A 27502-nucleotide genomic window follows, 5' to 3' on the forward strand; every position below is an offset into this window, starting at 1 on the left:
TAAAGGAGCCAACCTTCCAGTTGATACTTATGACCTCCTTCTCCCATATAAACAGAATCCAGAAGTGCAGAATTATTGAATCTTACAAATGTCATAAATGCTGTGACCATGATCATTTATTGCTTATGAATTGAATGGAAATAAGTAAATAACTATCTAATTCTTTCCACCTTATGTGGCTAGCTTCCCCTTAAGTTTATAGACTCACCTCAGCCATGCCCTGTCATAGCGAGTTCTGCATTCTTAGCACTTTCTGGGTAAAGAAATTCCTTCTTGATTTATTAGTGACTCTCATATTTTTGGCCCCTTGTTTTGGTCTCCCCACAAGTGAAAACATCAACTTTCCATCTATTTTTTCAAATCCTGTATAATTTTAAATGTTTCTATCAGGTGACTCCTCCCCGCACACTTCAACCTTCCCTCATCTACAGGAAAGAACCCCAGCCTTTTCTATCTTTACTGATAGTTTTACCCTCTCAGTTCTGATATCAGCCTTGTAAATTTTTTTGAACATCCTCTACATCATCATTATAATATGGAGATCAGAACCATGCATAGTATTGTAAGATTTATCGAACCCAGATTCTGAATTAACCAAGTTTAACATAGCTTCTCTGTTCCGGTTAGATTTAATACTCCTTTTAAAAATTCTGTAGAGAATGATGTAAACATAGTTCCACAAAGTTAAATGGCAAAATACTGCAGATGCTAGAAACTTAAAGCCACAACAGGCAATGCTGGAAACACTTGAGAGGAAACTGTAGAAAAAGGAAGGCAGGGTGGAATATTTAGATATTAGAGCTCTTTGCCAGAATTTGATAAGTATCATATAGTTGTTGAGCTTCTATTGATTTTGTACTATCCTGTATTAACAACTAAAGTGGAAAAAAACAGCAATTTTCATATGGTGATCAGTACTTATGGTGCGATTGTTTTCTTGTCCTTTCCATTTGCAAAGACTGCCTAGTTCCATCCCCATGGCATTACCCATCTCTGTCCTTGCTTCAGCACATTTGTTGCTGAAACCCTCACCCTTGCCTTTGTTACCTCTATTCCAGTGCTTCCCTGTCTGGTTTCCCACTTTACACCTTCTGTAAACTTGAGCTGATCTAAAACTTTGCTGCTCGTATTCTCATTTACCCATCAGCCCTGTGCTCGCTGACCCACACTAGTATTCGGTCAAGCAAGATCTCAGTTAGCCTCGTGTTCAAATCTCCCCATGGTCATGCCTCTCCTTATCTTTGTAACCTCCTCCAGCTTGGCAACCCTCTGAGATCTCTGCTTTTCTGGCCTGTTATGCATCCCTGATTTTCTTTGCCCATGGTTAGGAGTCATTCCCTCAGCTGCCTGGGCCATATTCTCTTGAATTCCCTCGCTAAACCTCAATGCCTACCTCACTTTTATTCTTTAAGACACTGTTTAAAACAACATTTTGACCCATCTCCTTGTATGACTTGTATCAGAATTTGTTTGATAATGTTCCTATGAAGTGCCTTGGAATGTTGTATTATGTTACAGGCACTGTATTAATACAAAGTTGTTGTTGGTAATGCAGACACAGTCAAATTGTCCCTCCCTAAATCATTTGCATTATCTGCACTTCTAGGGATCATCATGCATTAGTTATTCTGACCAGTTTTGTGCTCGTCTCCCTGTTGTCTTCACGCTCTTTGATATAATTGGTGAACACCTAATGTATTGCTCGTGCTCACTGCTACCTTAAACGTATCTGCACCTCTTCTACATGATGAAAATGCCAGCCTCAATTCCTGAGTGCATTACTCGAGAAGTGAGGCTGCCAACATTAGCAGGAAGAAGAGGTGCAGAACTTTTTAAAAGCAGGAAATGCTATAAAAACTCAGCAGGCCAGGCAGCATCAGTGGAGAGAAGCAGAGTTAATGTTTCAGATCAATGACCCTTCAGGTTCAGGGAACTGGCATTTCTTAAGCACTTTTCGCAGCCTCAGGATATTGCAGAGCATTTTACAATAAAGTACTTTTGAAATGTGGCCACTGTTGTAAAATAGGAAACCCTGCAGGCAGTTTGCAGAAGATTTTACAGATAGCAATGTGATAGCAACAAGATAATCTGCTTTTTGTAATGTTGGTTGAGAGGTAAATATTGGCCAGGACACTGGGAGAACTCCATTGCTCTTCTTCAAAGTATGTCATGAGATCTTTTATGTCCACTTGAGAAGACCTTGGTTTTACATCTTGCTTGAAAGATGGCACCTCCAGCAGTGCAGCATTCCTTCACTTTAGCAATGGGAGTTTCTGCCTGGATTTTTATGTTAATGTCTCTAAAGGCAGGAGCTGTTCATTGAGTCACTGCTGACGCAAATGAATAGTGCACATAGACAATTTTGATTTAAATGCTTTGTGTAATGGTGATGAACAGATGGCTGGATTTCCCAGGGAGGCAGATGACATGGGAGGAAATAGGAGAAGTTTTTTTGAGGATGTGAAATTGAGAGGTTTTGAGCTGGACTGGAAGTGCCGTGGAGCCTATTATTGTTCCAGTATTTTACTCATTCCTATGAGATAGGAACAAAGATTGGGGGGTCAGTCAAACAGCAGATAACAGAGGACATGAGAAGAAACCTCTCCCAATCTCCACTTTTAAATGTGCAAAACCCACCATTTGTGCAACCTTTATTTTCTTTGCATTCATCCCTCCATGTCTCCCTATCTCGGTCCCTTGTTGCACTCTATGTTCCCCCCCCCCACCTCCCGTCCCCAAATTATATCCCAGCTAGAAGCCAGTAACTCAGGGAAAGAAGAAGATTGACAGAGGAGGAAAGAATAGACTATGGAACTATTGTGTTAAACTACTAACTGTGTCAGAGGCAGTCTTGTGGCGCTGTGGGTGGTGTCCTTGCCTCTGAGTCAGAAGCTCCGGGTTCAAGCTCCACCCCAGGACTTGATAGCCAAGGAAGGCGCATCCATAACACGGCCAAACAGGTTGAGTAACAACCTGCAAATCTTTCCAACACATGCCAATGGCAGTAAGAGTGGGAGAGATGCCTGATCAGCCATGTGATGGAAAGAAAGCTGGGACCTCTACCATAGCTTCGGACTACAACTAGCATGTAAAAATGCACGTTGCCACAGCAATTCGGGCTCCCTGAGTGAACTGTAACACACCACCAGCCACTAACCGTGTTATAAATCTCATCCTGCATTTTTAACAGAGTTTATTGTGAAGCCTACACTGACAGCCTTTTATGTAGCAGTCCTCAGGTAGAAGAATGCACCAGCACTTCACAAAGAAAGTGGACTGGGCAGTGACTAAGACATTGCCAAGAGTGGGAGCTCAGTATTTGCAGTGCATGAGCTTTTAGGAAGCTTGTGAAGGATTGGACAGATGTAGGAAGGCAAAGTGGTTTTGGAAAGAGAATCAGGCAAGGGCAAAATGCCCTCCAACAGTGAAGTGTAGAGTACAGAGGACAAGATGTAATCAGTTTCAGAGGAACTTAGGGTTTGGGCTGACATATATGACTGGAGAAGGTTTCCAAAGTAAAGTTGAAGGAGGTCATATAGAGGGATCTGAAAATGATGCCAAGAATTTTGATGATTTGGTGGAGAAAAGGAACCAATGGCTTTGGGCAAAATTGGGCTAATGGTGTTTGTGCGAGAGAGGACAGTACTGAATTAACTGAAACTTGAGAGTGGCGTTTGGTGATGAGAGCATTTGAGAAATGAATACTCCATTGACTTTATCCACCCATTATCAGGCAGTGCCTTTCAAATCCTAACTAATTGTGTAAAAATTCCTTTTTCCTCATTTCCTTTTGCCAATCAGTTTAAATCTGGTTATCAACCCCCTCCGCGCTTAGCAACAGTTTTTCTTTATTTCCTCTATCTAAACCTTTCATAATTTTAAACTTATGCAGCAGTTTTGATTTGACTGTTGTCTTTTGGCAAGTCCCTTTTTTATCAGCATTGTCTGTTTTTAAGGCTGTTGTTCCTTTTTCGATCTCCGTACCAATAACTCTGCACGCAAGCTAGTGTGATCTTGGGTTGCTTATTTGTTGTCTGTAATTAGCGGGCGTTTTCACCTTGGGCTGATGCTGGTTAACCTGTAACAGCAGCAGTTACTTGGAAAGGTATCCAAAAGGTTGAACTTATCTATATCCAATAAGCTGTAGCTAGTTAATGCTTGTCCAAGATTTCATGCTGGACAGACAGTTCAAATTTCCTCAACAGCCTTGGTGGGAATAGTGCCAGTGAAGAGACAAACCTAGCTGTTGTTGACACATCTGTTAGAAATTACTGCCTGTTTGTTAATGTAGGGTTTAAGAGAATTTGAATCTGACACCAGTTACGGTTGCAATGTAGACCCTTTATTATGTTTGACCAAGTCTGGAAACCTTCAGTATCATCAAGGAGTTATCATGCAGGGAAGTAAATAGTATTGCCCCATTTGTCCTCTGTGTAAAGGTGATATTGGGGCAAATAGCCAAAAACCTGGTCAAAGAGGTAGGTTTTAAGGAGCTTCTTGAAGATGGGAAGAGAGATAGAGAGGTGGCAATGTTTAGGGAGGGAATTCCAGAACTTAGGGCTTAGGCAGCTGAAGGCACAGCCACCTATTGAGGAGCAATTAAAATCAAGATTGCTGAAGGAGCCAGAACTGGAGAAGTGGAGGTATCTCGGAGACTTGCGGGGCCGGAAGAGGTTATAGAGATGAGATGAAGAGTGAGGCCACGATGGGACTTGGAAACAAGGATGTGTATTTTAAAAGGGATGTGACATGTACAGGAGACGCTAACTTGTTTACCATTAAGCATGAAACCCTGAACATCCTGGGCACATTATCTCATTTGCCATCTCAAGATGATTTAATTTCCCAATGTTTTGACAAAGTCAGATCAACAGCATGAATCACCCATCATTCATATCAGCAGGAAACACCAGCACAGTCAGCTAGATTGTACCGTAATATAAAACCTAACACAAACAGAATGAAAAATGTAACCATTTTATTATTTGTAGCTATGGTACAAACCTTCAAACTGTTTGAGCAAAAATAAAACAAAAACCTGAAAATGAGATTAAACTAAACCCCAAACCTACATATATCTGTATTCAAGAATAGAATATCTTACAAGGAGTAGCGTGTGGATATTGAATAGAAGGGAATCAGCACTTTTACTCCTGGAGCATACCAGAAGTGACTGTACAGGAGAAACCGTTAGAAGGAGCTTGATAACTCTAATTTGGACAGATAGAAGTGGAACTGCGAGAGTGGTGCCAGGGAGGCAGAGCAAGTGGAAGTGGTCAGTAGTGTCGAAGACACTAGGAGGGATCAGGTGGAGCAATGAGTTAATCTAGTCATCCAAGGTGACATTTATGACTTTGTCCCAAGCACACTCAGAAAATAGTTCAATGATGCATCAACTGTGAATGTTTGTGGAAGTGATCACATCATTTGGTGACACTCATGTAATTAAGGGTCATGTACAGGTCACAGCAATGTGACCAAGAACTTGCATTAAATGAAGGTCAAGGAAGAGCTGGTAGCAACAGAAATACTGTAATAAAGAGATTTGAAGCCTTTGTAATAATTGACAGTGCAGGCACTTTGTTTGACAATGGATGAACAAAAATACGAGGTGTGTGTGTCAAAATATTTGGCTTATTTTATACCCAGATGGACCAAGAGTGCAAACTCATGGTTTCAGCGTTGTAAACATAGCTACCTTGAAGCAGATAATGTGGCTAGAGAACACTGTCTGCTGCACTATACTGTGGTGCAAAAAAATTCTTAGTGCACCTCAAAGCTTTCATGTGGGAATTCAATTTGACCTAGACAGTTTTAGTTTAACGGGTTCTCTCCAATTCAAGTAGAGATGCATGCTTCTTTAAAATTCACAATTGTGGCAATAGGGTGAAAGTTGGTTCAATGAACTACAGCATAAAATAGTGGGAGCAGATTGATGGTTACCACAGTGTTTACTCTTAATTATACACAGGGGAAAGACCTAACAATAACAGCAACTTCCATTTCTCTAGTGTAACGTATATATTTTTATTTTACTTCTATAGCATAATAAAACATCCCAAGGCGCTTGACCAGAGTGTAATCAGAGAAAATTTGACCCATGAAGTGATCAAAAGCTTGATCAGAGAGGTAAGTTAGGGAACATCGAGAAGGAGATGAGAGCTTTTGGGAGGGACTTCCAAAGCTGCCAGCAGTGCAGGGATGAAATTGGGGATGTGCAAGAGGCTAGAATTGAAGGATATAGCCTTTGAGCTTCAACTTTGCTGTTGTGAAACACTTTATCAAATGCCTTTTGGAAGTCCATGTGCACTACATCAACTGCATTACTTCCATCAATCCTATGTTACCTTGTCGAAAAACTCAATCAAGTGAGTGAAACATGATTTGCCTTTAACGAGTCTGTGCTGAGTTTCCTTAATTAATCCACATTTGTGCAAGTGATTGTTAATTTTTTTTCCCAGATAGTTGTTTCTAAAAGATTTCCCACTACTGCAATTAAACTGACTGGCCTGTAGTTGCTAGATTTATCCTTATATCCTTTTTTTATGAGGGGTGAAACATTTGCATTTCTCCAATCCTCTGACATCGTCGCTGTACCAAAAGAGGATTGGAAGATTATGGCCAGTGCCTCTGCAATTTCTAACCTTACTTCCCTCGGTATCCTCAGGCTGAATGTCATCTTACCAACTTTAAGTGGAACCGTGTACATGGAAACTGGGTCTAAGGCCTGCATGTGAGATCAATGTTCCTGTGAAGTCTGCAATCTAGGTCACTCAGCTTCCCAGCCAAGTTTGTTTATTTCACCACCCTCTGTGGTCTTCATAGTTATCAGTCTCAATGAAAACTCTTCCAACTCTGTTCTTTCCAGTGAGGTTTTGTTTTGATGCTCCTTGCACCAGACAATAGACTGATTTTGAACAAGTGGCATTTTTGGGGGGATTGTTACCATGTTTTTTTTGTGGTGGCAATGGATAGTCATTGAACTTTACTAATGCAGCAGTGTAAGTTAATTCTGTAATGGGTGTCTGTTGAGATTCCTTCACAATTATCTCTATCAAGAAACAAATATGCTCTTGTTGACCTTAGAACAAAGAAGTTAATCTAACAGAATCAAAATTATAAGTATGCAAACCATCAGAAGATACACTCGATCAACCCATTTAAGTTCAATACCATCATAGCTTTCGAAAGCAGAACTAGATTAATGCAATTCTTCCCATCATATAAACCACCTGCAACATGGATAACCAAAAACTTAATTACACAAATGATTCATTGGAACACCTTCAGCTAAAAAAAAGGCTAGAAAAATAATGAACTGTGATATAAGAAAACTTTTAGGTAAGGTATGCTTCCGTCTTTCCTCTCACTCCTCGGGGAACTTCCCAATGAAGCACCCTCACTAAAGAAAGAAGGAGCTTACATTTATATAGTATCTTTCAGAACCTCAGGATATCGCAAGGCAATTTACAGCAAACAAAGTATTTTGTGAAATGTGGTCACTTATTGAAGTGTAGGAAATGCAGCAGCCAATTTGCGCACAGCAGGCTCTCAAAAACAGCCGTGTGATAAATGATTTAGTGATGATGGTTGAGGGATAAATATTGACCGAGGAGACTAGAGAGATGGAAGACAAGACCTTAGGCAATGTCTCATCCGAAAGACGGCACTCCTGCGAGTAGAGCACTCCTTCATGACTGCGCTGGAGTGATAATTAGGATTTTGAGCTCCTCTGGAGCTCCCTTATCTGAACCCACAACTGTCTGACTCAGGTGAGAGTGCTATCCACTAAGACCATAAGACCGACACTAAAATGATGAAATAAAAACAGAAAAATGCTGGAAAAACTCAGCAGGTCTGGCAGTATCTGTGGAGAGAGAAACAGAGTTAACATTTCGAGTCTAATGTGACGAACTGCATATCACACTCCTACTATACTTTGAGCTGAAACATTTGAAGTTACCCAATAATTTAAATTGAGCAAATAAACAACACTTCAAAGTGGAGATTAATTACTGAATGGGTTGAGTTGAATTTATCAGCCTTCTTTTAAGAAGAGTAGCTTGTGTAGTCAAAGTAGTCAAGGATAGATTGGAGGGAATAGTGCTTAAACTGCACAATGGAATTTAAAATGTGTTAACATAATGGAATTGCCCGCAACAATAGAATGTGCTCAGTAACCTTCTGCCCAACCAAAACTCTACCGTTTGTACCCTGAGTTTCAGAAAGTCATGTTCACTCATCACCCCTGTTCTCTCTGACTTACATACCTGACCAGTCACTCCTCAATTTTAAAATTCATATCCTTGTTTACAAATCCCTCAATGCAGCTCCCTATCTCTGCAAACTCCTCCAGCCCTCCTAGAATTCTGCTCTCGTCCAATTCTGGCCTCTTTTACATTTTCAGTTTTCTTCACTCCATCATTAGCAGCTGTGCCTTCAGCTGCCTGGGCCCTAAGCTCTGGAATTCCCTCCCTAAACCTCTCCACATCTACACATTTCTGTCTTCCTTTAAGATGCTCTTTAAAACCTAAATTTTTGATTAATTTTTTGATAACTTATCCTAATCTCTCCATATGTGGTTCATGGTCAAATTTGGTTTGATGATGCTCCTGTGAAGCACCCCAAGATGGTTTACTGCATTAAGAGAATTTATAGAAATGCAAGTTGCTGTTGTTGTTAGGGACCTGATTCATATGAACATCTCCGTGCGTTCTTGACTGAATGTTATTTCCTTTGATCCGGCCACAATTGTCAATCCGGTGTTGGTGGTGTTGTTAATGCAGAAGCAATCTTAACAAGTTAGCCAGACTTGTTTGCTCGGCGGATGTATAAAACAGCCAACTACAAGTGCAATCCTACGTTCTACCATCATAGGTGTGATCTATTCAATAGCATTTGCAGTTTCATCTTTATACCCATTATCTGCTAAGTGTTTTCAGTTTTATGTATCTGGTTGAATTTTTTGCAGTCAAATCGCAGTGAGATGAGAGTCGTAGAGTCATACATTCTGCGGAGGCCATTCAGTTCTTTCACAGAGCTATCCAATCAGTCTCACTCCCTCCTCTTTGCCCTGCGAAGAGGGATGCTGAGAAAAAAAAATTTCCACAGCATGTTGTGAACCTGCTTGAAAGGGTGGTGGAAGCAGATTCAATAGTAACTCTGCAAAGGGAATTGGATACAGAGTTGAAAAGATTGCTGTTCTATGGGGCAAGACCAGGGGGAAGTGGGACTAATTGAATAGCTCTTTCAAAGAGCCAGCACTGACATGTTGGCCCAAATGTTTCATTCTAGGAAACAAGAGAGAACTGTGACTCTTGTCTTCTGAACTTTGTGTGTTAGATTCTAGTTCTCCAATTCTCCATTGCTCCTGTAAACAGCAGCAGGTTTCATTTACAGCCGCTGTGCTAGTTTTCCAACCCCGCATGTGACTTCCCACTCCTAACACTAATCTTGACTTGGTGAGTTGAAATGGCACTGGCTTGCCCTGCTCTTGTAAAGCCCACCAAGATTTGGCTTAGGTTATTTTCCTCAGAACTTATGTGTAATCAGATTCGCCACAATCTTTGATCTGGAAGCGCTAGAGAGCACATCCATGTAAGGAGCACAGGTTGAAATTAGTGGCAAGACACGAGCAGGAGGAGGCCATTCAGCCCTTCAAGCCAGTTCCACCATTTGATCAGATCTACCCTCTTTGGTTCTGTAACTCTGAATTAATACCCTCATCTAACAAAAAAAATCGATCAATCACAGTTTTGAAATCTTAACTTGACACCCAGCCACAATAGTTTCTTGGGAGAGAGAGTACCAGATTTTCTAGTATCCTTTGCATGCAGAAATGCTTCTTGACATTGTCAGCTTGGCTTAGTGCATTGCACTCTCGTCTCTGAGTCTGAAAGTTATGGGCTCCAGTCCTACTCCAGGGACTTGAGCACAAAATCTAGGCAGACACCCAAGTGCAATAATGAGGGTATGCCACACTGTCAGAGGTGCCATCTTTCAGATGAGGCATGAAATGGAGGCCCAATCTGCCCCTTACCATGGACGAAAATGATCTCACAGCACTGTTTCAAGAGGAGGAAGCCAGGCAGATTATCTGGTTAATGGGTCACATTGCTGTTTGGGGTGTTTGCTGTGTGATAGTTGACTGCTTTTCCTACATGACAATGGTGTTTACGCTTTGTAAAGTTTTTTTTATTCACTTACGGGATGTGAGCGTCACTGGCTAGGCCAGCATTTATTGCCCAACCCTAATTGTCCTTTAGCAGGTGGTGGTGTGAAGTCTTCTTGAACCGCTGCAGTCAGTTACCTGTGAAGCACTTTCAGATGTGTTGAGATTGTGAAAGATGTGGTATAAATGAAGTAAAGGGAGTTAGGATAAGTCTTTCATTTTTTCTCATTACCCCAAGGGAGGAGTTTCATGTCCCTCAGCACCAGAAGGTAGACCAAAGGTTGCTTATAAGTGAATAAGTGACCTTGCTTAAAATTATAAAGCTTCTTAAGCTAACTATGCTTACATGAAGGCAGGTGATTAAATTCTGACCCAGATTTCATCAGGGTGTCAGCTGCAATGAGGTTTTCCTGTCTCGGTCTCTTTTGCAGAAAGGGAACATTTATGCTGGTAAATGGCAAAAAAAACAAATTTCACTTGATGTCGAATTAACTGCCTGAGTCAATGTTCTCTCCAGACCTTGAGCACATAAATCTCAGCTGACACTCCTGTGCAGTACTAAGGGAGTGCTGTACTGTCGGAGATGCTATCTTTCAGGTGAGACAACAAGCCTGCTATCTCAGGTGGATGTGAAAGACCCCATTGTCACTATTTCGAAGAAGTGCAGGGAAGTTTTCTCCAGTGTCCTGGCCAATATTGATCCCTTAATCAACTCTCAAAAACCAATTGTACGGTCATTGCTGTCAGTGAGACCTTGCTATGGGCAAATTGGCCACCGCGTTTTCATACATTACAACAATGGTTACAATTAAGTATTTTGGTGGCTGTGAAGTGCTTTGAAATGTTCAGCAGTTGTGAAAAGTGCTGTATAAATGCAAGTTTTTCTTTTTTATTGTGCATGCAATCTCTTTAAAATTGCTGCACAACTGTGCACACAGGCAGCTTAGATGGACCATTTGCCTGAGTACTTCCTATTCATTCACGGGGTGTGGATTTCGCTGGTTAGGCCAACATTTATTGTCCATCCGTAGTTGCCGTTGAGAAGTATGGTGGTGAGCTGCCTTCTTGAACTGCTGCAGTCCATGTGGTGTAGGTACACCCACAGTGTTGTTCGGGAGGGAGTTCCAGGATTTTGACCCAGCGACAGTGAAGGAACAACGATATACTTCCAAGTCAAGATGGTGAGTGTTCAACATGGAGGAGCAATGATTCATCAGCTGAGGGAGGGTGTTACGTGGTAAACAGGAGGCTTCCTTGCCCACGTTTGACCTGATTCCATGGTCGATGTTGAGGACTCCCAGGGCGACTCCCTTCTGACTGTATACAATGTGCTGCCGCCTCTGCTGGGCCTGTCCTGCTGGCGGGTCAGGACACACCCAAGGATGGTGATGGTGGTGGTGTCTGGGACATTATCTGTAAGATATGTTTCCATGAGGATGACTGTGTCAGGCTGTTGATTGACTGCTCAGTGAGACAGCTCTCCCAGTTTTGGCACTAGCCCCCAGATGTTAGTAAGGAGGACTTTGCAGGCCAACGGCGCTGAGATTGCTGTTGCGCTACCGGTGCCTAGGTCAATGCCGGGTGGTCCATCCACTTTCATTCCTTTTTTGTGACTTTGTAGTGGTTTGTTACAAGTGACTGGCTTGCTCAGCCATTTCAGAGGGCATTTAAGAGTCAACCAGATTACTGTGGGTCTGAGTCATGTGTAGGCCAGATGGGGTAAGGACATCAGATGTCCTTCCCTGAAGAATATTAGTGAGCAGATGGGTTTTTACAACAATCGGCAATGCCTTCATGGTCATCATTAGACTTTAATTCCAGATTTTTTTTTTACTGAATTCAAATTCCACCATCTGCCATGGTGGGAAGTACTCATCCATGTAATACCAGTCATTGAGAGAAGATTTGTGTTAATGGCGTCATGCCTACCTTGTTAGTGTACCCAATTAGGGGCTCTGGTACAAAGAGCATGTTCCATTCTGTTAAAGGATCCCCACAGTCTCATAATCTTCTTCATTTTTTTTCCATAATAATCCCTTACAATTTATATGTGTACCACAAATTTTAATATTGTTCACAGTTCTTAAGTCCAAATTATTTAGCTATAAAATAAATACAATTAACAAAAGAATCAGTGGGGGCATACTTTGTTTTTTGACACAGTGAGTTGTCATGATCTGGAAGGTGCTGCCTGGAGGGGTAGTGGTAGCAGATTCAGTAGTAACTTTGTAAAGGCAATTGGATGTGCTTGAAGGACTATGGGAAAAGGGTGAAAGGATGGAGCTAATTGGATAGTTCTTTCGAAGAGCCAGCACAGGGCATGATGAATGTCACCCACAACATCTTTCCATTCCGAAAAACTTCCTTTTGTCCCTACCCTTTGCTTTCCATTCTCCAGATTGTCTCTACAATGCCACGTTATTTGTACATTATCTTTGGCGCGTATTTCTTGAGTGCCTTATCTGATACTTTTCAAACATCCATATACCAGACCCCCTGCATTTTCTTCACCTTTACTCTCTCTTACTTCCTTCAAAGGGTTCTATAAGGTTGGCCAAACTTGTTGAGAAATCAGGCTGACTGACCTAGATTAGCTTGTGGTTTCTCCAAGCCCTTGGTAAATCCCTCCCCTGTTACAGGCTTTGATAGTTCAACAACAACTGTAACAAAATTAGATGGCCTAATTTCTTTTTCCAAAACTAGCAGTCATAAATATAATCCAGTCACTAATAAATTCAGAAGAAACTTCTTTACCGAAAGAGTGGTCAGATTGTGAAACTTGCTACCAGAAGGAGTGTTAGAGGCAAACATAATAGATGTGTTGAAAAGGGAAGTAGATAAAACCATAGAGTGTTACAGCACAGAGTGAAACCATTTGGCCTATCATGCCTCTGCCAGCTCTTTGAAAGTTTGAAAGAGCTATCCAATTAATATTTTTCCTCCTCAAGTATTCAAATCCCTTTTCAAAATTTCTACTGAAGCTGCTTCCACACCATTTCATTCCAGATCGCAACAACTTGTTGCATACATCTTATTTTCATCTGGTTTTTTTTTTGCCTGTAATCGATGTCCTCTGGTTACCATGGAAGCAGCCTCTCCTTATTATCCAAAACCCTTCAAGGTGAGGGAGAAAGTAACAGAAAGTTCTGCTGATAGAGTGAGAAGAAGAAGGGTTTGGAGGAGGCTCATGTGGAGCGTAAACACCGACATAAACCAGTTGGACCGAATGGCCTGTTTCTGTGCTGAAAGATTCTGTGTAAAAAGTTGAAAATGTCACTTCTGTTCTGGAATACCAACAGGATAGTTCCATCAATGGAGAGTGGAAAAATGATCAAAGTTGCTCAGCACTTTTGTTTTGAACTCCTAATTCTTCCAGTTATCTTCTATCAAGTTTCTTCCAATTAAATATTGGGAAGACTGAAGCTATTGCCATTGAACCCTGCTACAAACATTATTCCCTAGCTGTCACCTCCCTCCCTTTCTCTAACAGCTGCCTGAGATTGAACCAGACTATTTGCAACCTTCAAGTTACATTTCACCCTGAGTAAGCTTTCAACCACATGTCTGCACCATCACTAAGCCTGCCTATTTCCATCTCCCTATCATTGCCTGACACCATCACTGTATCAGCAAATCTGCTGTTGTGACTCTCATCCTACCTCTTTACTACCTCTATACTTGACTATTGGAATGCACGCCTGGCCAGCCTCCGACATTCGAACCCCCATAAATTTGAATCCATGCAAAGCTCTGCTGCCTGCACGCTTAGTCGCACTCAATCCCATTCGCCCATAACCCCTGTGCTCGCTGACCTACATTGGCTCCCAGTCAAGCAATGCCTTGATTTTAAAATTATCACCCTTGTTTTCCAATCGCTTCATGGCCTTGCTCCTCCTCCATGTCTCTGTAAACCCCTCCAACTCCACCACCCCTCCAAGATCTCTGTGCTTATCTAAATTTGGCCTCTTGAGAATCCCTTATTTTAATTACCCCACAATTGGCGGCCGTCTCTTCAACTGCTTAGGCCCTAAGCTCTGAAATTCCCTCCCTAAACCCCTCTCTTCATTTTTCATTGTTCTTTTATGGGATGTGGGCATCACTGCTGAGGCCAACATTTGTTGTCTATCCCTAATTGCCCTTGTACTGGATGACTTGCAGGACCATTTCAGAGGGCAGTTAAGATTCAACCACATTGCTGTGGGCCTGGAGTCTCAGGTAGACCAGACCAAGGACAGCAGGTTTCCTTCCCCAAAAGGCATTGGTGAAACGAATGGCTTTTTACAACAAGTAATGATAATTTCATGGTCACCATTTGCTTTATATTCCAGATTTATTATTTGAATTTGAACTCTACCAGTTGCCTTGGTGGGTTTTGAACCCATTTCCCGAGAGCATTAGACTAGGCCCCTGGATTACTTGTCCAGTGACCTTACCCTTAAAATCTACTCTTTGGCAAAGCTTTTGATCACCTGCCCGAACACCTCCTTATATGGCTCAGTGTCAAATATTGTTTGATAATGCTTCTCTGAGGAGCCTTGGATCCTTTTACTACATTAACAACGCTATAAAATAAAAGTAGTCACATAATAATACTGGTCAGATCCTGTACCCTCCTGTTGCCATTTAAACAAATGGCAAAGTTTGGTAGCAGTCTAATCATTTAAATGTGCAGTTTATTTAACTATTAACAGTTTTATGCAGAATATAAACAAAATATTCTCAACACACTATAGAATTTCCTGCAACACGTAAGAAAGTTGGGGAATTGAGCTTAAACTTGGTTGAATCAGTTTGAAAAATGATCTTTTATGTAGACCAAATGCCTTTAGTTTAATTATAATATTCTCGCCCTTCCTTCTTTCTTTTGGTCTCACTGGATTTGCACCAATCACAGCCCAGAGAATCGGTAGTTTACCTAATTTAAGCATGTTAAACCACAAACCTGTCTACCCTCTCAGGTGGACGTGAAAGATCCCATGGCATTATTTTGAATGAAAGCAGTGGAGTTTCTGCAGTGTCTTGGGGCCAATATTTATCCTCAACCAACATCGTTCAAAAAAATAAACAGATTATCCAGTGCTCATCCCTTACAGTTTGTGGGAGCTTGCTGTGCAGAAATTGACTGCCATGGTTGCCACATTATAGCAGCGGCTGCATTTCAGAAGTACTTCATTGGCCATGAAGCACAGTGAAACGTCTTGAGGTCATGGAAGACTCTGTATAAATGCAAGCTTTTTCTTTTCTGTGCCAATGCCTTTGCCTGGGATTATCTTTTATCGAATGAATTAATTAATCTGATGGAGGTATTCAAAATCATGAGAGGTCTAGACAGAGTAGATTGGGAGAAACTGTTCCACTGGTGGAAGTGATGAGAGCCAGAGGACAAAGATTTAAAGAAAATAGCAGAAGAACCAAAGATGGCATGAGGGAAAACTTTTTCACGCAGCGAGTGGTTACATTCTGGAATGCACTGCCTGAGAATGTGGTGGAGGTAGATTCAATCAGCTTGAAATAAGCTCTGAAGAAGAGTCATATGGACCCGGAGCTTTAACTCTGTTTCTGTCTCCACAAATGCTGCCAAACCTGTTGAGTTTTTCCAGCATTTTCCGTTTTTATTTCAGATTTCCTGCATCCGCAGAATTTTGCTTTTATTTTTGCTTCACTCAGATTGAATTGGATAAGCACCTGAGTGGAAGAAAGTTGCAGGGCTGGGGGCTAAGCGAGACTAGCTAAATTGCTCCTGCAAGAGCTGGCGTAGGCTTAGCACACCAAATGGATACAGCAGAGAAAGAGGTCATTCATCTATGATTCTATAACTCTCTGATCCTACCCCATTGCCTTTCCACAATAGAAGTGACATTTCCAGTTAGAAATTATGGTTCCAATTAATTAGCTCATCTAGTTGAGAAATACCTGGGCTCTGCTTGGAATTTTCGCCAAAGCAACATGACACAGAACCAGAAACCTATAAAAGGAATAGTGCTCAAACTCACTGCCCTTTCCACCACCCACTTCTCCAAAAGGGAAATAACAGTGCTGTCCAAAAATTAGCATGCTCATGACATGTTAATCTGACCAAAGGAGTGCAATTGCAGATGTTGGATTTCTTGCTGCCTTGACTGGTGTCCATGTCCAATTCCATTTACTTGGAGAGATGGGTCAGTGATATAAGTAACTGGACCTTTTGATGTGATGTCGTTTAAATATTGCACCCCTGGTTGATTGTTACAGGAGCACACATTACTTTTTGTTTTACAGTTTAATTCTGAAAGTCTATAAAAGAGATTGTGTGGGGCTGGGCTGTGAGGTGATGCCTGTGTTTTCCCTGAAGACATGACAAGTTGTAACTGTTGTTTTGTGCACCCTGGTATTAGTCCTTGCTCTATGACTCCAGCAATCATAGATTTGACATTTTTATTGTGTGTCTAGACAGTCGTCATTCCTGAAAGACACTGACTCATTAAGTTGTAATTTCTGTCAAAAGAAGTAAGTCATAACATGGTAAAATCCCAGATTCTTCAATAAGGTAAAAGGATAAAGAAAATGCGTGATGTATTTTTTGCCTCAAGAAGTTCAACGTTTGTTTTTATTAACTAAGAATGGAACAAGTAATGTATGTTCCAAGTGCAGTGTGAAGCAATATGGTAAAAAAGAACTTTTCTCCCACAATCTTTGGTGGATTCCCAATTCTGGGAGTTCTGACAGCGAGGTTCATTTAAATTGGTTCCTGATCCACCAACACCCCCATTTTAAACTTCTCATCCTTGTTTTCAAATCCTTGCATGCTTTCATCCCTTTCCCCATCTCTGTAACCTCCTCCAGCACTACTACTACCCAGATTTCTGTGCTCCTCCCTTTCTGGCCTCTTACATATCCCCAACTTTAACTGCTTCAACATTGGCAGCCTTGTCTTCAGCTGCCTAGACCCCTCCTTTAAGATGCTCCTTAAAACCTACCTCTTTACCAAGCTTTATGTCGCCTTTCCTAATATCTCTTTATGGTGTCAAATTTTGTTTGATAACACTCCTGTGAAGTGACTTGAAACTTTTTGCTATGTCAAAGGTGCCATATATAGCAAGTTGGTGTTGTTGAGGCAACAAGTATAATGTGAATGCTTCCCACAAGAAGTAGAGAAGTAGAAACTCGCTTTGGCCTGCTCTTGTACATCTCCAAGTGGCTGCCTCAAGGCTTGCACTGCAAGGAAGTTGCTTGTATCAACCAGTTGACTAGAGGGATATTAATAAATCCAAGACACAAGAATATCTTTGTTCCCCATTGACATCTTATTTAATCGTTCACTTTGGCCTCATTAACCTACATATCACATCTTGATCTATTGATTGTTACAGCACGAAAAAAGCCAGTCTGCCCATCAAGTTGTTGCTGTTCTATTTTTCTCTAGAAGAGCCATCAAGCCTCATTCCATTTTTCCACACAATCTGCATTCTCTTTTTTTGAAACATCTGTCAAGTTTCCTTTTGAAAGAATTTGTGGATTTCAGTTCAACCATGGTTTGTGACCATATGTTTTGCATTCTAACCACCCTCTGTGTCAGATAAATTCTATCTACTCCTTCAGTTTGTTTTGCCATTATCTTAAGCGTGTGTCCTATTTTTAAGCGTCTCCGCAACCAGTGCAAGCTATCGCTATATTACTTTGTCTAATCCTTCATAATCTTGGAGACCTCCATCATCTCACAACCTTCACATCCAGTACTATGTTGGTATTATATTCCTGCACAATGGCAGAAACCCAAAATTCACAAAATCTTGTCGTGTATGTTGAACATTTTTTGTTCCATTCCTACTTGGGGCCCCCTCGCTCTTTTGTGTCAAGCTCTGTTCTGTTAAGAGACTTGAATTTTAAGCATTTCAGAAAGGAGTTAAGGCTTCAGTCACTTGACCTGAGCTTTTCAACATGTGGTAATAAAGTAATAAACTTCCACTCACTCTAGATTGATCTCGCAGGAAGAATATGATTGCAAATGGACAAAGCTGTTTTCTTTTGCACAACAATTAGATTGCACCAACTGCTCAAACTGTGGGAAATATGACTCCAAAATCCAGTGTTAAGACCCAATAGATAATAAAGTTCAGTGTGTAACCCAAATTAGTTGAAGGGTTGGAGGTAACTTTGAGTCTGTTTTTGACTTCCATTTGGTTTAACAGTTGTTTTATTTCCTCTCACTGTAACTGGAGCTTAGAAATCTTTGCACTTCCTTATGCCCAAATTAGATTTTTTGTTTGGCAGCATGCCAATGATGTTGGAGAGAACATTGTTCATTTACCTGCTTTTTCCTTTCAACAACTTCTGCAACAAACTTAAATGACCATTCTGCTGATAATGACCGAGGCTCAGTTGTTCAACTTTTACTATTATCGGTCTATTGTTGTATTTGATCATTCTTAAGCTTTTGCTGCTTCACAACCTTAGGATGTCCAGAAGCATCTTACAGTCACTTTTGAAGTGTAGTCCCTGTTGTAATGTGAGGAAACATGCTGCCAATTTGGTACACAGCAAACTCCCTGAAAGAACAATATGATAACAGTCTAGCAAGCCACTCAGTTGTAACAAATTGCTACAAAGTCACAAAAAAGGAATGAAACTGTGCGGACCACCCGGCATCAACCTAGGCAATCTCAGCACTGTCAATCCTGCAAAGTCCTCCTTGCTAACATCTGGGGACTATTGGGAGGGCTGTCTCACAGAGACTAGTCAAGCAACAGCCTGACATAGTCATCCTCATGGAATCACACCTTACAGACAATGTCCCAGACATAACCATCACCATCCCAGGGTATGTCCTGTTCCACCAGCAGGACAGTCCCAGCAGAAGTGGCGGCACATTCGGGAGGGTGTTGCCCTGGGAATCCTTAACATCGACTCTAGACCCCATGAAGTCTCATAGAATCAGGTCAAACATGGGCAAGGAAACCTCCTGCTGATTACCATGTACCGCCCTCCCTCAGTTGATGAAATAGTGCTCGTCCATGTTGAACACCACTTGGAAGAAGCACCGAGGGTGGCAGAATGTACTCTGGATGGGGTCTTCAATTTCTACCTCCAAGAGTGGCTGGGTAGCACCACTACTGACCAAGCTGGCCGTGTCCTAAAGGACTTAGCTGCTAAACTGGGTCTACGGCAGGTGATGAGGGAATCAACAAGAGGGTAAAACATAGTTGACCTCATCCTCACCAACCAGCCTGCCGCAGATGCATCTGTCCGTGACAGCATCAGCAGAAGTGACCACTGCACAGTCTTTGTGGAGATGAAGTCCTGGCTTCACATTGAGGATACCCTCCGTTGTGCTGTGTGGCACTACCACTGTGCTAAATAGGATAGATTTCGAATGGATCTAGCAGCTCAGGACTGGGCATCCATGAGGCACTGTAAGCCAACAGCAGCAGCAGAATTGTACTCGAGCACAATCTGTAACCTCATGGCCTGGCATATCCCCCACTTTACCATTACCATCAAGCCAGGAGATCAACCCTGGTTCAATGAAGAATACAGGAGTGCATGCCAAGAGCAGCACCAGGCATACCTAAAAATGAGGTGTCATCCTGTGAAACTATAACACAGATCTACTTGTGTGCCAAATAGCATAAGCAGCAAGTGATAGACAGGGCTAAGCAATCCCATAACCAATGGATCAGACCTAAGCTCTGCAGTCCTGCCACATCCAATCGTGAATGGTGGTGGACAATTAAACAACTCACTGGAGGAGGAGATTCCACAAATATCCTCATCCTCAATGATGGAGGAGCCCAACACATCAGTGTAAAAAATATGATTGAAGTATTTGCAACAATCTTCAGCCAGAAGTGTCAAGTGGATGATCCATCTCGACCTCCTCCAGAGGTCCCCAGCATCACAGATGCCAGTCTTCAGCCCATTCAATTCACTCCGCATGATATCAAGAAACAGCTGAAGGCACTGGATAGTGCAAAGGCTATAGACCCTGACAATATTCCGGCAATAGTATTGAAGACTTGTGCTCCAGAATTTGCTGCGCCCCTAGCCCCTAGCTACAATACTGGCATACCCCTGGCTATGTAGAAAATTGCCTAGTTATGTCCTGTAAACAAAAAGCAGGATAAATCCAACCTGACCAATTACCGCCTATCAGTCTAATCTCCATCATCAGTAAAGTAAGGAAACAGCGCTATCAAGTGGCACTTGCTTAGCAATAATCTGCTCACTGATGCCCAGTTTGGGTTCCGCTAGTTCCACTCAATACCCTTGGCCCAAACACGGACAAAAGAGCTGAACTCACGAGGGTGGGGGGGGGTGACAGTGACTGCCCTTGACATCAAGGTAGCATTTGACAGAATGTGACATTAAGGAGCCCTAGCAAAACTGGAGTCAATGGAAATCGGGGAAAACTCTCCGCTGGTTGGAGTCATATCGAGTACAAAGGAAGATGGTTGTGGTTGTTGGAGGTCAGTCATCTCAGCTGCAGGACATCAGTGTAGTGTCCTCAGCCCAACTACCTTCAGCTGCTTCATCAATGACCTTCCATCACAAGGTCAGAAGTGGGGATGTTCGCTGATGATTGCACAATGTTCAGCACCTTTTGCGATTCCTCAGGTACTGAAGCAGTCAGTGTCCAAATTCAGCAACACCTGGACAATATCCAGCCTTGGGCTGACAAATGGCAAGTAACATTTGCACCACACAGGTGTCAGGCAATAACCATCTCCAACAAGAGAGAATGCAACCATTACGCATTGATGTTTAATGGCATTACCATCACTGAATCTCCCACTATCAACATCCTGGGGGTTACCATTGACCAGAAACTGAACTAACCATATAAATACTGTGGCTACAAGAGCAGGTCAGAGGCTAGGAATCGTGCGACGAGTAACCCACCTCCTGACTCCCCAAAGCCTGTTCACCATCTTCAAGGCACAAGTCAGGAGTGTGATGGAATACTCCCCACTTGCCTGGATAAGTGCAGCTCCCACAACACTCAAGAAGCTCAACACCATCCAGGACAAAACAGCCCACTTGATTGGCACCCCATTCATTCCCGCCACCACCGACGCACAGTGGCAGCAGTGTGCACCATCTACAAGTTGCACTGCAGAAATTCTCCATGGCTCCTTCGACAGCATCTTCCAAACTCATGACCACTACCATCTAGAAGGACTAGGGCAGCAGAAAGTTGGGAACACCACCACTTGGAAGTTCCCCTCCAAGCCACGCATCATCCTGACATGGAAATATATCGCCGTTCCTTCACTTTCACTTGGTCAAAACCTTGGAACTCCCTAACAGCACTGTGGGTGTACCTACACCACATGGACTGCAGCGGTTCAAGAAAGCAGCTCACCACCACCTTCTCAAGGGCAACTACGGATGGGCAATAAATGCTGACCCAGCAGTGAAGCCCACCTCCCATAAATGAATTAAAAAAAAACATCTGTTTTCATAATATTGATTGAAGATAACTATTGACCAAGGCATTGGGAGAACAACCTTGCTCTTGTTCAAAACTGTGCCATGAAATATTTTGCCTTGGTTTAACATCTCATCCGAAAGATGGTCCCTCCAACTTTTTTAGTACTAGTGCCTTGATTTTGGCCTCAAGTCTCTGGAGTGCGATTTGAACCCACAACTTCTGCCTTAGAAACAACAGTGCTAGCCACTGAGCCACAGCTGTTGTCTATAATGGTGTGATACTGTTTACCATACATGTACAGGACTGTTGGTCACAGCATCAGCTATTATCTGAACGGTGCCTGGGATCTAAATGTTCATATAGCCCACATTTGGAAGCAGCACAAAACATAAGCTACCCTTCTGCCGGATGTCAATAAGGGCTGGCAACAGTGCAAAAACAATTGAGATAGGGTTTTCATATATTTCTGGCTTCAATATCAATCCCAATCTCCCACAATGCATTTAATGCGGTTTCCTCTATATTGGAGAGACCAAGCACAGATCGGATGACCACTTTGCAGACAACCTTCGGTCTGTCCGCAAGCATGACCTAGACCTCCCTGTCGCTTGCCATTTCAACACTCCACCCCGCTGTCAGGCCCTCATGTCCGTCCTTGGCCTGCTGCAATGTTCCAGTGAAGCTCAATGCAAACTGGAGGAACAGGACCTCATCTTCCGACTAGGCACTTTACAGCCTTCCGGACTGAATATTGAGCTCAACAACTTTAGATCATGAACTCTCTCCTCCCTCCCCACCTCCTTTCCGATCCCCCTTTTTTCCAAAAATTTATATAGATTTTTCTTTTCCCACCTATTTCCATCCGTTGTTTTATCTCTACCTTTTAGCTTATTTCGATCCCTTTCCCCTACCCCACCCCCACTAGGGCTATTTGTACTTTGCTCGTCCTTACCTTTAATGTCACCCATTAGCACATTCCTTTAGATAATATCACCACCGTCAACAACTCTTTGTCCTTTTGTCTATGACATCTTTTGGCAATCTCCCCCTATCACTGGCCTTCTATCCAACTCTACCTGTCCCACCCCCCTCCTTAAACCAGCTTATATTTCACCTCTCTTCTATTTTTCCTTAGTTCTGTTGAAGAGTCACACAGACTCGAAACATTAACTGTGTTCCTCTGCGCAGATGCTGTCAGACCTGCTGAGTTTTTCCAGGTATTTTTATTTTTGTTCCTGTTGGAACCTGCCCAGCCTACAAGAAAAACCAGGGAATTTTAAATGTGAGTGAGTTTCACCCAAAACCACTCCCTCTTCAAGTTGTGCTTGTTCTCTTGGATGCACTAGTCCTCATCTTTTAAAAAATTTTAATGTGAGAAGTTATTTAATTTACTAAGGAGCTGACCAGCATATAACCACTGAAACTCGCAAATGGTTCAGTATAGCATTTTGAAGTCAATTTCAGTGATTTTGATTCAAGTTAATCACAGGTAGAAGTCTGGGCTCTCTGATTAAAAATGGTGATAGTTGGTGATAAACCCATTTTCAGTGGTATAAATAAGACCAGCTTACATACATGTTAATGAAAAGAAAAAATAACAATTATATCCTATTCTGCTGTCCCATTGCATTGAAAACTTTGTTACTTTGCAGATGTGTTTTGATAGAAATTTGAAGTGTGATAGAACCAGCGCAATTTTTCAACTGCACCCAAAGCAGAAGCTCTCCAATCTATATTGCATTGGATTCAATGTGTTTCTAACTTGCAAATGGAATCTTGTGACATGTGAGTAGCATCGAGTGGAATCGCTAAAATTTCTTTGCTATTTCCAGGGTGGCTTGATTAACTGGAATCGGCTCTTTCCTCCACTACGCAACAGATTTCCTTCCAACAATCAACAACAAGAGAGTGAACCGAACCGACCTTCAACAACTGCTGCAGTTTCTGAAGAACAAGTAAGCATTTCTGTGGTACAAGGCAATGTCTTTTAAACTGATGTGACTGTAACATAAACAATAATTTTGCAGTGCAAGTCATTCGCCACCAATTTTTTTTGTTTCTTATTTATACTTTCCCCAGAAAGTGGTATTGTCACTAGACTAGAATTCCAGAGACCCAGGGTAATGCTCTGGGGACCCAGATTCAAATCCCACCATGGCAGATGTTGAAATTTCAATTTCGTAAAAATCTGGAATTAAAACTCCGAGGATGATCATAAAACCATTGCCAGTTGTCGTAAAAACCCATCTGGTTCACTAATGTCCTTTAAGAAAGACAACCTGCCACCCTTACCTGGGCTGGCCTACATTTGAATCCAGACCCACAGCAATGTGGTTGACTCTTAACTGCCTTCTGAACAAGAGCAATTTGGGATGGCAATAAATGCTTGCCTAGCCAACGACACCCACATTCCATGAATGAATATAAAAAAACTTTCCCCAGAAACCAGTGATACTCAACATGCACAATGATTCTTCAGCAGATTTACTTTTTGGTTCACTGTTACTGGGTCAAAACTCTGGAACTCCCTCCCTAATAGCACTGTGGATGCACCTACACCACATGGACTGAAGTAGTTCAGGAAGGCAGCTCACCACCACCTTCTCAAGGGCATTTTGGGATGGGCAATAAATACTGGCTTGGTTAGCGATGCCCACATCCCATTAATAATTTTTTTAAAAAATTTGCTTTGGAGGGTGTACAACAAAAATTTGCTAGGCAGCTCTCTGAGATGCAGGGATTGGCCTATGAGGGGCGATTGAGTAGTCTAGGTTTATATTTCTTGAACTTCACAAGAATGGGAGGTGATCTTATTGAAACGTTTAAAATTCTTAAGGGGCTTCACTGGGGAGTTGCTGGGGTGTACTTTGCCTGAGTTGAAGAGTGCAGAACTAAGGGCGTAGTCTCAGGATAAAAGGTAGGCCATTTAAGACTGAGGTGAGGAAAGATTTCTTCACTCAAAGGTTGTGAATCTTGGGAATTCTCTACCCCAGAGAGCTGTAGATGGTCAGGCATTGAGTATGCTCAAGACTGAGATTGATAGATTTTGTGTACTAAAGGAGCTAATGGATGTGGGAACATTGCAGGAAGGTGGAGTTGAAGTAGAAGAGTAAGAAAGACCTTGTTGAATGGCAGAGCAGGTCCAGGGGAACCAGTGGTCTACTCCAGTTCCTAATTGTTATGTTCAAAATCAGAATACTGTTGACGCTGGAAATCTGAAATAAAAACTGACAATGCGAAAATACTCAGCAAGTCAGGCAGGATCTGTGGAGAGAAACAAAGTTAATGTTTCAATCAATAATCTTTCATCAGAACGGGAAGATGTTTGAAATGAGTGACCTTTAAGCAACTTAGGAGTGTGGATGAGGGTGGCATGGTCAAAGGGAAAGATTGGTGATAGGGTGGAGGGCTGGAGTGATTCATTGAAAGAAAGGATCATGGTGCAGGGTAAAGGGGCTGGTAATAGGACAAGGAAAGGAATAGAAGTTGGGTTCATACGGGGTGTAAATGGTGGCAGCAGAATAGCAGGGTGAGGATGGAAGCGCAGGGAATCCAGAAAAGAAGAGACAAATCCCATGGCCCAGAGATGTGGTGGAGAAAGGGAGGGTGATCTCAGGGGTGTAGGCCACCATGAACAATAGGGATCCCTGCCCCAAGCACCAACCCCAAACCCCCTCACTGCCAGTGAATCTGATGCAGCCATCCTCTTTTCTCAGCATCCATTGACCAGGAATATGTTTATTATCTAATGTTGTAGAAGTCAATGTTAAGGCTGGAAAGTCAAACATGGGCAAGGAAACCTGCTGATTACCAGATACCATCACCCCCCAGCCCTCATGGGATGAATCAGTACTCCATGTTGAACACCACTTGGAGGAAGCACTGAGGGTGGCAAGGGCGCAGAATGTACTCTGGGTGGGGGACTTCAAAGTCCATCACCAAGAGTGGCTCAGTAGCACCACTACTGACCAAGCTGGCTGAATCCTGAAGGACATAGCTGCTCGACTCGGTTTGCGGCAGTTGGTGAAGGAACCAACAAGAGGGAAAAACGCACTTGACCTCATCCTCACCAACCTGCCTGCCGCAGATGCATCTACCCATGACAGTATCGGTAAGAGTGACTACCTCACAGTCCTTGTGGGGATGAAATCCCGTCTTCACATTGAGGATACCCTCCATCATGTTGTGTGGCACTACCACTGTGCTAAATGAGATAGATTTTGAACATATCCAGCAACTTAAGACTGGACAACCATGAGGCTATGTGGGCCATCAGTAGCAGCAGAAGTGGATACAAACACAATCTGTAACCTTATGGCCTGACATATCCCCCACTCTACCATAACCACCAAGCCAGAGGATTAACCCTGATTCAATGAAGAGTGCAGGAGGACATGCCAGGAGCAGCACCAGGTGCACCTAAAAATGAGGTGTCAACCTGGTGAAGCTACAATATGGAATGACTTGCGTGCCAAACAGCGTAAGCTGCAGCGATAGACAGCGCTAAGCGATCCCACAGCCCAACGGATCAGATCTAAGCTCTGCAGCCCTACTACATTCAGTCATGAATGGTGGTAGACAACTAAACAACTTACAGGAGGAGGAGGGTCCACAAATATCCCCATCCTAAATAATGGGGGAGCCAGCACATCAGTACACAAGCTAAGGCATTTGCAGCAACCTTCAGCCGGAAGTGCCAATTGGATGATCCATCTCAGCCTCCTCCGGAGGTCCCTAGCATCACAGACGCTAGCCTTGAGCCAGTTCAATTCATTCCAGATGAAGTCAAGAAACGGCTGAAAGCACTGGATACTGCAAAGGCTATGAGCCCTGACAATATTCCGGCAATAGTATTTAAGACTTGTGCTCCAGATCTTGCCGCGCCCCTAGCCAAGCTGTTCCAGAACAGCAACAACACTGGCATTTACCCCGCCAAGTACTGCATCATCAGGCTACTCTCAATCATCAGTAAAATGATGGAAAGGGTCATCAACAGTGCTACAAAATAGCACTTGCTTAGCAATAACCTGCTCACTGACGCCCAGTTTGGGTTCTGCCAGGAACACTCAGCTCCTGACCTCATTACAGCCTTGGTTCAAACATGGACAAAATAGCTGAATTCCCACGGCAATGTGAGAATGACTGCCGTTGACATCAAGGCTGCATTTGACTAAGTGTGGCAGCAAGGAGCCCTAGCAAAGCTGGAGTCAATGGGAATCAAGTTGAAAACTCTCCGCTATTTGGAGTCATAGCTAGCACAAAGGAAGATGGTTGTGGTTGTTGGAGGCCAATTACCTCAGTTCCAGGACATCATTGCAGGAGTTCCTCAGGGTAGTGTCTTAGGCCCAACCATCTTCTGTTGCTTCACCAATTACCTTCTTTACATCATAAGGTCAGAAGTGCGATTGTGCAATCATCAGTGAACCATGTTCAGCACCACTCGTGACCCCTGAGACACTGAAGCAGTTCATGCCCTAATGCAGCAAGACCTGGACAATATCCAGGCTTGAGCTGACAAGTGGCAAGTAACATTCGCGCCACACAAGTGCAGGCAATGACCATCTCCAACAAGAGAGAATCTAACCATCATCCCTCAATGGCATTACAATCGCTGAATCCCTCACTATCAACATCCTGGGGGTTACCATTGACTAGAAACTGAACTAGACTAGCCATATAAATACTGTGACTACAAAAGCAGGTCAGAGACTAGGAATCCTGTGGTGAGTAACTCACCTCCTGACACCCCAAAGCCTGTCCACCATCTACAAGGCAAAAGTCAGGAGTGTGATGGAATACTCTCCACTTGCCTGGACGAGTGCAGCTCCAACAACACTCAAGAAGCTCGATACCATCCAGGACAAAGCAGCCCGCTTAATTGGCACCCCATCCACAAACCTTCACTCCCTCCACCACCAACACAC

The 27502-nt window shown here is 42.7% G+C and overlaps 1 protein-coding gene across 3 annotated transcripts in view; it reads left to right on the top strand.

Moving 5' to 3' along the window:
• The window catches only part of ubac2 (UBA domain containing 2), a 241499-nt gene that overhangs the window by 188350 nt on the left and 25647 nt on the right, over window positions 1–27502 (top strand). For all 3 annotated transcript variants that reach the window (XM_041199466.1, XM_041199467.1, XM_041199465.1), the window contains exon 8: window positions 23411–23533. In XM_041199466.1, coding sequence (XP_041055400.1) covers window positions 23411–23533 — 123 coding nt within the window. The remainder of the gene's footprint in view (window positions 1–23410; window positions 23534–27502) is intronic.

This window comes from Carcharodon carcharias, chromosome 11 (assembly GCF_017639515.1).
Source record: "Carcharodon carcharias isolate sCarCar2 chromosome 11, sCarCar2.pri, whole genome shotgun sequence".
NCBI classification, from domain to species: domain Eukaryota; kingdom Metazoa; phylum Chordata; class Chondrichthyes; order Lamniformes; family Lamnidae; genus Carcharodon; species Carcharodon carcharias.